We start from the raw sequence: 11,476 nt of genomic DNA on the forward strand, positions 1-11,476 counted from the left end.
AATTAAATTAGACTTCTACTTTAATTAAAACATGAAATTTTAAATATTGGTAGCTGAGCAGCCTTGAACATAGAATAAAGAGATTAGATAAGTTTTATAAATCTGCTCCTAGGATGTGCTAAATGCATCTACACCTCCCTCACACCTAGCTCTGGAGCATCTACAGCAGTGTACTTACTGATACAACTTTAATTCAGGTTTCAGTGTATTTACTGATACAACTTTAATTCAGGTTTGCGTTCAAGGAGCACTGTTTAAATTCATCGAGTTGAATACTGAGAATTTGTTAAAGGTTTTGTAATAGCGACCTCTATGGCAAGTGGAATTTAAACATTTGAGGGAGCTAATAGTGAGTTATATTAAAGTAGGGAATTTAGCTATTATAATGGCTCATTCTTTAACTGACTAACTTCTAGATGTTAGAATTGAAGTAGTCTGCTAAAGATGGATCTGTGCTTTAAAGGCAGGCCAACTGTGTTAAAGCACAGTTAGCAGCAGTGCAGAGCGCTGAGGCTCATGACCTGGAGACAGTTTTGAGGATAAGTACTCTCACATGATGGGTGAAAAAAAAAAATCTCTGAGGTTTTAATTAAAAATGCTACTTGAATTTATAACTGGGATTAAAGTAAGGATTAAGTAAGAATTTATTAGAGTTGGTATTTGCTAAATAAGTGTAAGTCTCCTTCCTTGAAACTGAGTGATGTTTAAGGTGACTTACCAATCTTGCCATTAGTGTTAATGAAGGTGGGACTTAGAGGATGATGCACCTGGTAATAAAAAACTGTGTTTAGTCCCTTAGTTACCTAATTAAGAAACTAATACATTGACAACCACAGGATTTTTGTTTGTAGTGTAAATTATGTGAAAAGCTCAATATTGTATAGTCTTTATTTAAAAGTAAATTTTAAGTGATGACTGTACTTTATTTGCTGATAGTTACTAATTATTAACATTGTTATTAATTATCAGTTATTATTCCTCTTTTCTAAGGAACGTGTTCAAAAAAGTTTCCCTCATCCAATTGATAAGTGGGCAATAGCTGATGCCCAATCAGCTATTGAAAAGAGGAAGAGAAGAAACCCTTTATCCCTGCCAGCAGAAAGAATTCATCATTTATTAAGGGTGAGCTGAAATAAGCCATGTTACCTTATGAAAAGCAAAGTAACTGAACAGTAAAATCCGTTTAAATCTTCCAGGGGTTTATGTTGCGGTAAGGGGTGCTGTGGTAATGAGTAAAGAGTGGGCAGCATGGCCCCATGTCATTTCATACCAATAGTGATAAACCAATCAAAGAGACTTGGAAAAGTTATATTGTAGACTTTGTTTACCCCAGGGTTACTAAAAAATAAAATTGTAAAAGTTTCTCTCTTGCTGGTCAGAGTTAAGTATCCCATAAAGCTTTTAAAGTCTGTTAGCATTTCGTGTGGGGCTACCTGTGAGACCGCAGTGAGTTTCTGGGCTTTTGTGGAATAAGCAAGCTGGTTCTGCTTAAATAAGTTAACCACTTTAATGTCCCCAGAACTAGAAAAGTGCCAAGAATCCTAATAGTACTAGTTTTATTTATTTACCATGACACACAACTCTCCCTCTCTCACACATAAACACCTTATTGTAATATTTTAAACCTTAGTAGAAGTTTTTCTGTTTTTTACCTTTGAGACAAGGTCTTAAATTATTGTCCAGGCTGGCCTTGGCCCGAGATTTGTGATCTTCCTGTCTCTGTCTTCTGAGTGAGTGCTGGGATTAAAGGTGTGCATTGCTGTGCCCGACTGCCTTGTATTTTCTCCTCTCGTGTTAAGAGTTCATCTTCCTACCGAACTTGTAGCTCCACAAAAGAACATACTCTCTGTGATCATTTAATATGCTCAGTAGCACAAAGCATGGAGGGTTTTGTTTTGTTTTAATTCTGTTTTTCATGGAAAGCCAAGAGTGTGTCATAAGGCTCCTTGGGAAAGGATAGAGGTGTAAGACTCATAGCTATTCCTGGATGCCAATATTATATCACTCTTGTTTGGTATGAAAATTATTTTGTATGGTTTCTTCCATGCATTCCTACTTGGTAATATACCATTTGCTCCCTGTACCAAACTCAGGCTTTGTGGCTCAGGCCATTTACTTTCACAGTAACATGAACTGTACACAACCAGAGACAATTTTGCTTCCTTTTTTTAAAGCTTACTTCCTTCAATTTGTGTGCATGTGCATGCATGTGTGTGTGTGTGTGTATTTATTTTTCATGATTGAACCAGTGAAAATTAAATCATTAAACATTGTTAATGACAGGCTTCAGTGAAAGTTAAGCTGGGTTGTGTGTTGTTTTATTTTGTAATTGGTATATTAATTTTACTGTATATGATGTTTAAACATGCTTTCCTTTTAATTTTTCAGGAGGTTCTAGGTTATAAAATTGACCACCAAGTTTCTGTTTACATAGTAGCAGTATTAGAATACATTTCTGCAGATATTTTAAAGCTGGTGGGGAATTATGTAAGAAATATACGGCATTATGAAATTACAAAACAAGACATTAAAGTGGCCATGTGTGCTGATAAGGTAAGAGATCAGCTTCTGTGTGTTGTATTCATAAGTTTTACTTATGGTTTATTAGATGCTAATATACTCTTGAGAAAGAATAGAATTGTGCACTGCATTATGTTTTGGAGGGAGAGTTCCAGTGATCTCAAAGCGTGCGTCTAGGCTGTCACTGTCTGGAGATAAGGAGAGGTGGGTGCTACTTACGTGGCTTTTTAGGAAAGAAGATATTTTCTGATGGCATTCTATACCATTTTCCTCACACTCTGACCATTCTGGCTATAGATTCTCTTTATGTATGCATTAGTGTTTATTCTAAAAGAATAATTTAAAGTGAAAAAGGTTATCTAGTCTGAAGAATTAAAAGTTTTGATATTTTTAAATGGAGACAAAGTACTTGGTATTTATGATTACAATTGAAAATGAATACAAAATGTTTGCTACTTTGTTTTAAATGTGTATGTGTGTGCACTTAAATTAGTTTATGTGTACAGTATACACACAGGGACACGGACAAGACAGAACAAGTCTCAGATAACCTAGAAATGGAGTCGCAGAGGGTTTATGGTGCTGGAAACTGAACCCAGGTGGTCCATGCAAGTCATGAACTTTTAACAGCCGAGCCACCTCTCTAGCCCATTTGCTAAAAGATTTAGTTTTATTTCTGTGGCACATGGGAGGGGCATTTTGTGCACATGAGCACAGTTGTGTGTGAAGACCAGAAGAGGTACCAGAACACTGAAGTTATAGGCAGTTGTGAACTGCCTGACATGGCTTCTGGGAACTGATACAATTATGTGTTCTTAACCACTCAGCCATCTGTCTAACCCTCCTGCTTGCTACTTTTTAAATGAATCATAGAAGTAAAATATTTTTGAGTATCTATTATGTGCTCACACAAAAATGAAATACAAAGGACCATGTTAAAAGGGGTCTGGGATGTATTTAACTGGTAGAAGGTGTGCCTAGAATGCATAAAGCCTTGGACTTGGTTTCTGGTCCTGAGTAAACTGAATGAAATGTGCATGTGGAAGCAGAAGGACCAGAAATTCAATGCCAGCCTTAGCTACATGGTGACTTTATGGCTAGCTTCACCTATCTCTAAGGTTTAAAATTTTTTAAACTTTTTACTCCAAAGTTGTTGAAAGGTGACTTACATTGTAGCCTAAAGTAAACTATACTGCAGTGACACTGTAGAAGTCCACAAGAGTGGGAAGGGTGAGTTTCATTCAGTAAGAGTAACAGTGGAAAACTTTTTGAAGAAACTTGGTTTTTAATGTGTGTAGGTGTTTTACCTGCATGTATGCATGTCACCATGTTGATGCTGGTTGCCATGGAGGCCAGAAGGGGGCATCTGATTCCTAAGAACTGGAGTTAAAGAAGATTGTAAGCCACCATGTAGGTGCTAGGAATGAAGCCAGGTCCTCTGAAGAACATTAATTGTTCTTAACCTCTGAGCCATCTCTTCTCTAGAGGCCAATTCAAATTTTAGGGCAGTTTGTCCTCTTATCCCCACACACATGGCATGTGTATCCCCTTGTAAAAGAAAAAAAGGAATTCCTAGGGCATTTATCTTCAAATGAGACTACATTATTATCTGACACTTTTATTTTATCTCTGACTACATAGGTATTGATGGATATGTTTCATCAAGATGTAGAAGATATAAATATCTTATCTTTAACTGATGAAGAGCCTTCCACCTCAGGAGAACAAACTTATTATGATTTGGTAAAAGCATTCATGGCAGAAATTCGACAATATATAAGAGAATTAAATCTAATTATAAAAGTTTTTCGAGAACCCTTTGTCTCTAATTCCAAATTATTTTCATCTAATGTAAGTATGTTTTATGCTATCTTTGCATGTGTTGTTAGATTTCACTTCAAATTTGAACTTACATAATCCATGATTTCTGATTTGTCAGTCTTTTAAAGTTGTGGGACATAGTCATGATCACAGATAACATGCTACAACAGTTTCAAGAGGTTAAACACCAGAAAGTGAAAGACAAAATCTAAAATAGACTAATTATGTAAGTGAAAATGAAATCACATAATAATCCATTTATTTCAGGGAATAAAGCCTCTTGTTTAGGTGGAAGATATTTTTGATTCAGTTGACTTACTTGAGACATTTAACTGATACTTATCAACAGCAGCTGTACTGTTGGACACCATATTTAGATGAGTCAGAAACAGTCCTCTCTAGTCAGGGCAGAGCTGGAAACACAAGATGAAGAGCTGCATAGCACAACTGCAACAGTGGAATTACTGGGAACATGAAGGAACTGAAATTCAGACAAGAGACTAGACTCAGTGCCCATACAGACCTTGCCAAACCAAGAGAATGTTCAGTGATGGGGACAGTGCTAGCTCTGGAGCCCCAGGTATAGCAGTGAGTGACTATTAAACAGTAACGAGGGGGTCAGTGAGTACAACCCACAGCAGAGCACTTGTCTAATCTGCTTAGGAAACCTGGGTTCAATTTCCACCATTACAAAAATTAAATAATTAGATTTTATAATTAGTTTGTAATATGATAAGCACTACTTATTGAGTTAGTTTAAATGTATGGAATGCATGGCATTTACATTATTCCATTAAATTTGCTTTTCAAAAAAGAGCGAAGGAGAGAGAAAGATATCATTCACAAAAATCAACAATCAGATTTGCTAAATGGTATTCAGTATCAGAGAAATACAAATCAAAAGCATAGTGAGATACTTCCATACACTTATTAGAAAGACTTAAAAAAATACAGTATCAGATATTGAGAAGAATGTGCAATGACTGCTCATGGGTTTGTAAAATTTCAGTGTTACTTGTAAGATACAAGTTAGTAAAATCGGCTGGTTTTGTAACACACTTCTACATTTTCTGACAATTCTGTTCTGTTAGTTTTCTGCTTAGAAGAAACAAAAACAAGGCCATACAAAATAGCAGTTTTATTTATAGCTCAAAACTGGAAATAACTCAGTGCATACCAATTGTGAAGAGAAATTGTGATTTGCTCATACAGTGGACGGCTTTTCACCAAGAGTAAAGAATGAAGTACTTATGCATACATTCGCATAGCTGAACCTCCAGAACCTCCATGAGCAGAGAAGCTGGACCCACAAGACTTGTCTCTACTTAACAGTGTTCTGAACAATGACTGTCTAGTCATGGGAGTTGAACACTCGTTTTCTGGCAGTGAGGATGGTGGGAGCTAGTGCAGATGAGACATAAGGGACCTTTCTTACAAATATTTTTTTATTTTATGCATAATTGTTTTTCTGTGAAGATCAGAAGAGGGCATTGGCTCTTCTGGGACTGGAGTCAGTAGATGATTAGAGCCTCTGTGTGGGCTCTGGGACTTGAATTCAGGTCGTCTGGGAGAGCAGCAGTGCTCTTAACTGCTGAGCCATCTCTCCAGTTCCCATAAGGAAATGTTTTCAGACAAGGAAATGTTGTGAATAGTGACTGTTATGAGGTTACAGTTACACAGAGGAATAACTATATACAGTCTGACCAAACAGTACATCTAAAGTAGGGGTATCTCAACGCATATAAATCATATCTCAAAATTGACAGAATAAAAACCACTGATAAAATAGTAATCAACAGATTTTAATAGAACAGTATAAAATTATATGGTCTCCAAGAAATGTATGAAATGACCATTTTATTAGTGTCAGTTTAATAACATTTGATCTGTTTGCATAGAATGTTCCAAGTAGTAGACGCACACAGCAGGGCTCTGGACTATAAATACAACAATGGAAAGTCACCTTTGCTAATGAGTTTAGGTTGTCTTTTGCAGAGATGACCGTAGTTTAAGTATACTGAAAGCCACTCAGTGGTAAGTACATTTTATAGTGTACTTACATGGTCCACACATAGGAAGATACACCTGCTTTAAATGTGGTTTTTGGTGAGATTGTATGCACTCATTTCTCCTTATTTAACCCTGCTGTTGTAAAGATACAAAATAATTTTTTGCCTTAGACAATTTCTTTATATCCCATCCACATTAACCCTTGCCATCCTCACTCTCAGAAAACCAGTTATTGTATGATATGTTAATTAAAGATTGATAGAAAAATTACATGGATGTTACACAGAGAACAAGAATATCACAGTTGAATAGACAATTAAAATATTCCTTCATTTTCCCATTACATATCTGGTAAAATTATGTATCTGGATAAAGCTGTACTTTTCTTCCTATACTTCAACCAAAATGTTGTATCACAACAGATACAATCCAGAGTCAAATAGCAAAGTCCTCTTCTCTGTTAAACTGTACTGGAGATTAGTCAAGAGAGTAGGGCGATGTTCTAAAGCAAAATGATTGGTAGAGAGACATATTTCTTAATTGTAGATCACTAAAGAAGGAATTTTAAAGTATTTTTTATTGTAAGTCATTAAAATTCCTCAATATCTACATTAAACCTTATAAAATGATTTTTTTACTGAAAAGATGTCTTTTATTATAATTATATATAATTATATATAATTAATACTTCTTTCCTTCTCCACAGGATGTAGAAAACATATTTAGTCGTATAGTAGATATACATGAACTTAGTGTAAAGTTGCTGGGCCATATAGAAGATACTGTAGAAATGACAGATGAAGGCAGTCCTCACCCATTAGTAGGAAGCTGTTTTGAAGACTTAGCGGAAGTAAGTATATCAATTTTATTGTCAATTATATAGCAAAAGAAGTCTGTTTGTAAGTACATTTGCATTAAAATGGAGCTCATAATTCCTATTTCCAGTTCAAGTCACAGGTAGTTAACTGATCTACCATTGCTTCTTTTTCATAGTAGGTCAACATTTATTACTGTCATCAAGTACAGAAATAGTTACCAAGCACTATACCCAATCCCAGCGTCTCATTCTGAAACTTTGATAGAAAGTTCAAGGCAAGCCTAGCTGTGAGTGAGAAAAGTTTGTGTATAGGGCCCTGTCTGCACAGTCACAGAGCACTGCTGGATATTACATGTGCTGCTCCAGGCAAGTTAGTGACATTTTGCTTCTCTATACACATCTGTAAAATAAGAATAATAACAATAACAAGACTCAAATTTTTTGTAAAAACTAAGATAATATCCCTTAAATATTTGGCTAATTCCATTTACATAGTAAAATAGCCAGTATGTGATAGCCACATTAGATTTTAGAATTGAACAATGAGGTGCTTGAAACTCAGGTCCATGGCACAGACAGTTCCGATCCCATGGGAGTCTGGTAACCCTGAGTATTTCCAATGCTAATTGTGAGTTAGTTGTAATAAGTCATCACTGGTGGTCATTCTGAGGTTTCTTACTCTTGTCTTGCTCTAAAACTCGTTCAATCTTTTAGTATAGTGCTGAGCTCATGGGAAAGAAAAGAGCCATGGATCTAGCTCTTTTGGTAAACTCTCCCCAGCACGCATGAAGCCCTTGGCTCAGTTCCCAGGGCCATATGAACTGGGCATGGTGGTACACACCGTGTAACCCTATAATCTTAACAATGAGAAAGTGAATGCAGGGGTCTCAGAAGGTGGATGTCATTCTCAGCTACAGAGCAAGTTAGGCGCCAGGCTAGAGCTGTGTGACACTCTTACAGTTCTGTCTCGCTGTGCTAAAGCACCATGAACAAGAGCTACTTGGGGAGAAAAGCGTTTATTTGGTTTACAGGTCACAGCCTATCGTGGGAAGCCAGAGCAGGAACCTTGAGGCAGGAACTGCAAAAGACTGGAGGACAGCAGCTTTGGCTTGCTCAGCTTGCTTTCATCTGTAACTCAGAACTTACACTCGGGATGACATCACCCACAGTGGGCTTGGAACTTCCATGTCAGTCATCAATCCAGGCAATCAGTTTGGGATATTTTTCTCAATATAGGTTCTCTCTTCCTATGTGACTCAATCTTTTGTCAAGTTGACAAATGGCTACTTAGCACAGAGGTTCTATCTCAGAAAACAGATGGACAAAACCAAAGCTCTGGCTAGAAACCTCCAGGAGAATGCAGGAACTGGAAATGAATACTAGTAGAGGGACTGCATAGTACAAAAGGTTAGAAATGGGACAGAATAAGACAGGGTTGTCTTGTTTGTAGTCAATAGTTAGCAAATACAAGAAAATATGCTAAAATATTAGATGAGTTCACTGTATTGGTTTAGAGAAAAGACCAGCATTCCTGTGCTGTTACACCTCCCGGAACATAGAGCTTTTACAGGCAAAAGGCACCCTGTCTCAGGAGGACACAGTAAGCAAGTAGGGCAGGTGAGAAGGCCCAGCCAGGTGAGATGTGCGGGCCTAACAGCCTGAGCTTGGTCCCTGGGGGAGTCCAGCCTTAGAGTTCAATCCCTAGAACTGGTGATAAAGAGAACTGACTCCCAAATGTTGTCCTCTGACCTGTACACACCAGTACACACAAACACAAACACGATTCTACTACTGCTACTAATGATAATCAGGATAATAAAATTCAAATCCTAACTAAAAGTATATTATAAGACTTGTTAAGGAAAATTGTAGAATATTTAGGTTGATACGGAATGTACAAGTAAATGGTAGTATATACATACTATGCTGTGTTTATGGATGGAAAAATTCAATATTACATTCATGTTAGTCATTCACAGAGTAGCCAGAGCACAGCAAACTGATCTTTAATGAGTACAAGTGAGGTGTGGTCCATGCCTGTATTCCCAGCACTAAAACCTGGCTTGCATTGCAAGGTCTAGCTATCTAGACTGTCTCACCCATTACCTACCACCCACTCAGAAGAGGAGACAAGAGCACGCTAGAGGAGTGGCACATGGAGGAGACTTGCTTGTCACGTATTTAGCTTCATTACATAGGAATGTCAGAGTTGCTACCAGTATAGGTAGGCAATGAGACAGAATGGAATTACAGTTTTGGCATGGGGCACAGATTGCATTGATCAGCAAAGACAGAACAAATTATTAAATTAAATTACTAGTTGAACCAAAATGTAAGGAAACAGGATGGCCTGGAGCGTTACCTGCCACATGGCACTGTAGGGACAGAGATCTAGTCTGAAGTGTTCAGATACGGTGTTCTGACTGTTAACTCCTTCTTAAGTCATTTAAAAACAGCACTAAAGGTAATTAATACGTAATTATATTATATCTGAAATCACTTGTCTTATTTCTTGCCTACTACATTCATCCATTTATCTCTTTCTAGAATTAGCTGTTGCAGAAGCAAACACTTGTTAGAATCTGAAGTGGTGTGTGTGTGTGTGTGTGCGTGTGCGTGTGTTGCATGTAGTAGGGGTTGGAGGACGGTTTGTGTAAGTCACTTCTATCCTTCCACTCTGTGGGTCCCAGGGATTGACCTAAGGTCATCAAGCTTGTCAACAGATGTGTCATAGGTGTCTACTCACTGGGCTATCTCTGTCCCTCTTAACAGTTTTATAACTGGAATAAGGCACTGGATCAAATATGGGGAAGGTCCTATTCTTCGTGCTAAAATCTATATACCTACTCTGTGTTTCCTCAGCAATCATCATACTCTTTTAGACCTAGCTATGAGACCTTAATGGGGATTGGTATATTAATAATGATGGGTGTTTTTGCAGTTTGGATTAAGTTAGTTTTATGAAAACAGAATTTTAGATGATAGAAACAGTTACTTTTGATTTACAAAACAGGAAAGTAAATGTCTAACACCAAAAATATTTTTTAGATTTATGTATTTTGCTTACATGTATTTGTACCATATATATCTCTGGTGCCCCAGAAGCCAGAAAAGGGCATCAGATATCCTGGAACTGGAGTTATAGGTGGCTGTAAGCCACTATGTGAGTTCTGGGAACCAAGCCTGGGTCCTCTGAAAGAGCAGTAAGTGTTCTTAACTGCTGAGCCATTTCTGCAACCATCCCACTGCATCTGAAAAAATAAATATCTAACATCAGCATTCTAAATGCTCATGTCTTACGTACCTAGCGATATACATCTATTGTTTGTTGTCCAGGTTCATCTGTGCTGTTTTCTAGGCAGAGTCAGCCCACTCTTAGGACAACTCCTGGTTCCACTGGAACCTTTGATGGAGAAGCAGCATAGCATACAGTGACCTGCTACTCAGAAGAAAGGACTACTGGATTCTTTCACTTGAGAATATTAGATTTATTCTGTTAAAATTATAATAGCCATTCAGTTTTTATTTGGAGTCTTTAAAAGGAATGTGTTTCGGTAGATATGTTTATAATTTAATCTTTTATATTTTGTATGGTGGATCATTTATTATTTATGATTATTTTTACTTTACTGTCTTCATTTTTTAAGGAACTTGCATTTGACCCATATGAATCATATGCTCGGGATATTTTACGACCTGGATTCCATGACCGTTTTCTTAGTCAGTTATCAAAGCCTGGGGCAGCACTTTATTTGCAGGTATAGTGATTGTTAAATTAAATTGCACAATGTTAGAAAAGTAAACTCTAAAGAATATTAAATCCCTTCGTTTTTTAGTCAATAGGCGAAGGCTTCAAAGAAGCCGTTCAGTACGTGCTGCCCCGGCTGCTGCTCGCCCCGGTCTATCACTGTCTGCATTACTTTGAACTTCTGAAGGTAAGACAACTCTGTTACTTATAAAGCATTCAAGTGTCACTGTTTGCCACTTCATCTGCAAACATATGTGAGCAGGCACATACATGAGTCTATATTCATTTTCTTTGTTTAGCTGAGAAGCAATTTTAAGTAACTCTCCGAAAGAATAGCATGTTTTAGGACTTTACTAATTAACTATAAAGTAGTTGCCCAGTTTTATTTATTTATTACTTTACTTTATCTGCATTTATTTTATGCTGAATTTATTCCCGTGCCATGAATTTTTGTTTCTTCAGTTTCTTCTGGGATATCTTTTTCTGTGCAACCTCCTCTTCTGGCTTTGGAACAGTCTGTTCCTTCTCAGTGAGCATCATCTCAGTGTGGCGGGGGGGGG

At 37.2% G+C, this 11,476-nt stretch overlaps 1 protein-coding gene across 2 annotated transcripts in view; it reads left to right on the top strand.

Annotated features, from left to right (window-relative positions):
• Window positions 1-11,476, top strand: part of Sos1 (SOS Ras/Rac guanine nucleotide exchange factor 1) — an 84,257-nt gene that overhangs the window by 22,464 nt on the left and 50,317 nt on the right. For both annotated transcript variants that reach the window (XM_028765105.1, XM_028765106.1), the window contains exons 3-8: window positions 991-1,122; window positions 2,389-2,553; window positions 4,162-4,371; window positions 7,058-7,201; window positions 10,816-10,926; window positions 11,005-11,103. In XM_028765105.1, coding sequence (XP_028620938.1) covers window positions 991-1,122; window positions 2,389-2,553; window positions 4,162-4,371; window positions 7,058-7,201; window positions 10,816-10,926; window positions 11,005-11,103 — 861 coding nt within the window. The remainder of the gene's footprint in view (window positions 1-990; window positions 1,123-2,388; window positions 2,554-4,161; window positions 4,372-7,057; window positions 7,202-10,815; window positions 10,927-11,004; window positions 11,104-11,476) is intronic.

Source organism: Grammomys surdaster, unplaced genomic scaffold (assembly GCF_004785775.1).
Source record: "Grammomys surdaster isolate TR1022 unplaced genomic scaffold, NIH_TR_1.0 149, whole genome shotgun sequence".
Classification (NCBI taxonomy): Eukaryota; Metazoa; Chordata; class Mammalia; order Rodentia; family Muridae; genus Grammomys; species Grammomys surdaster.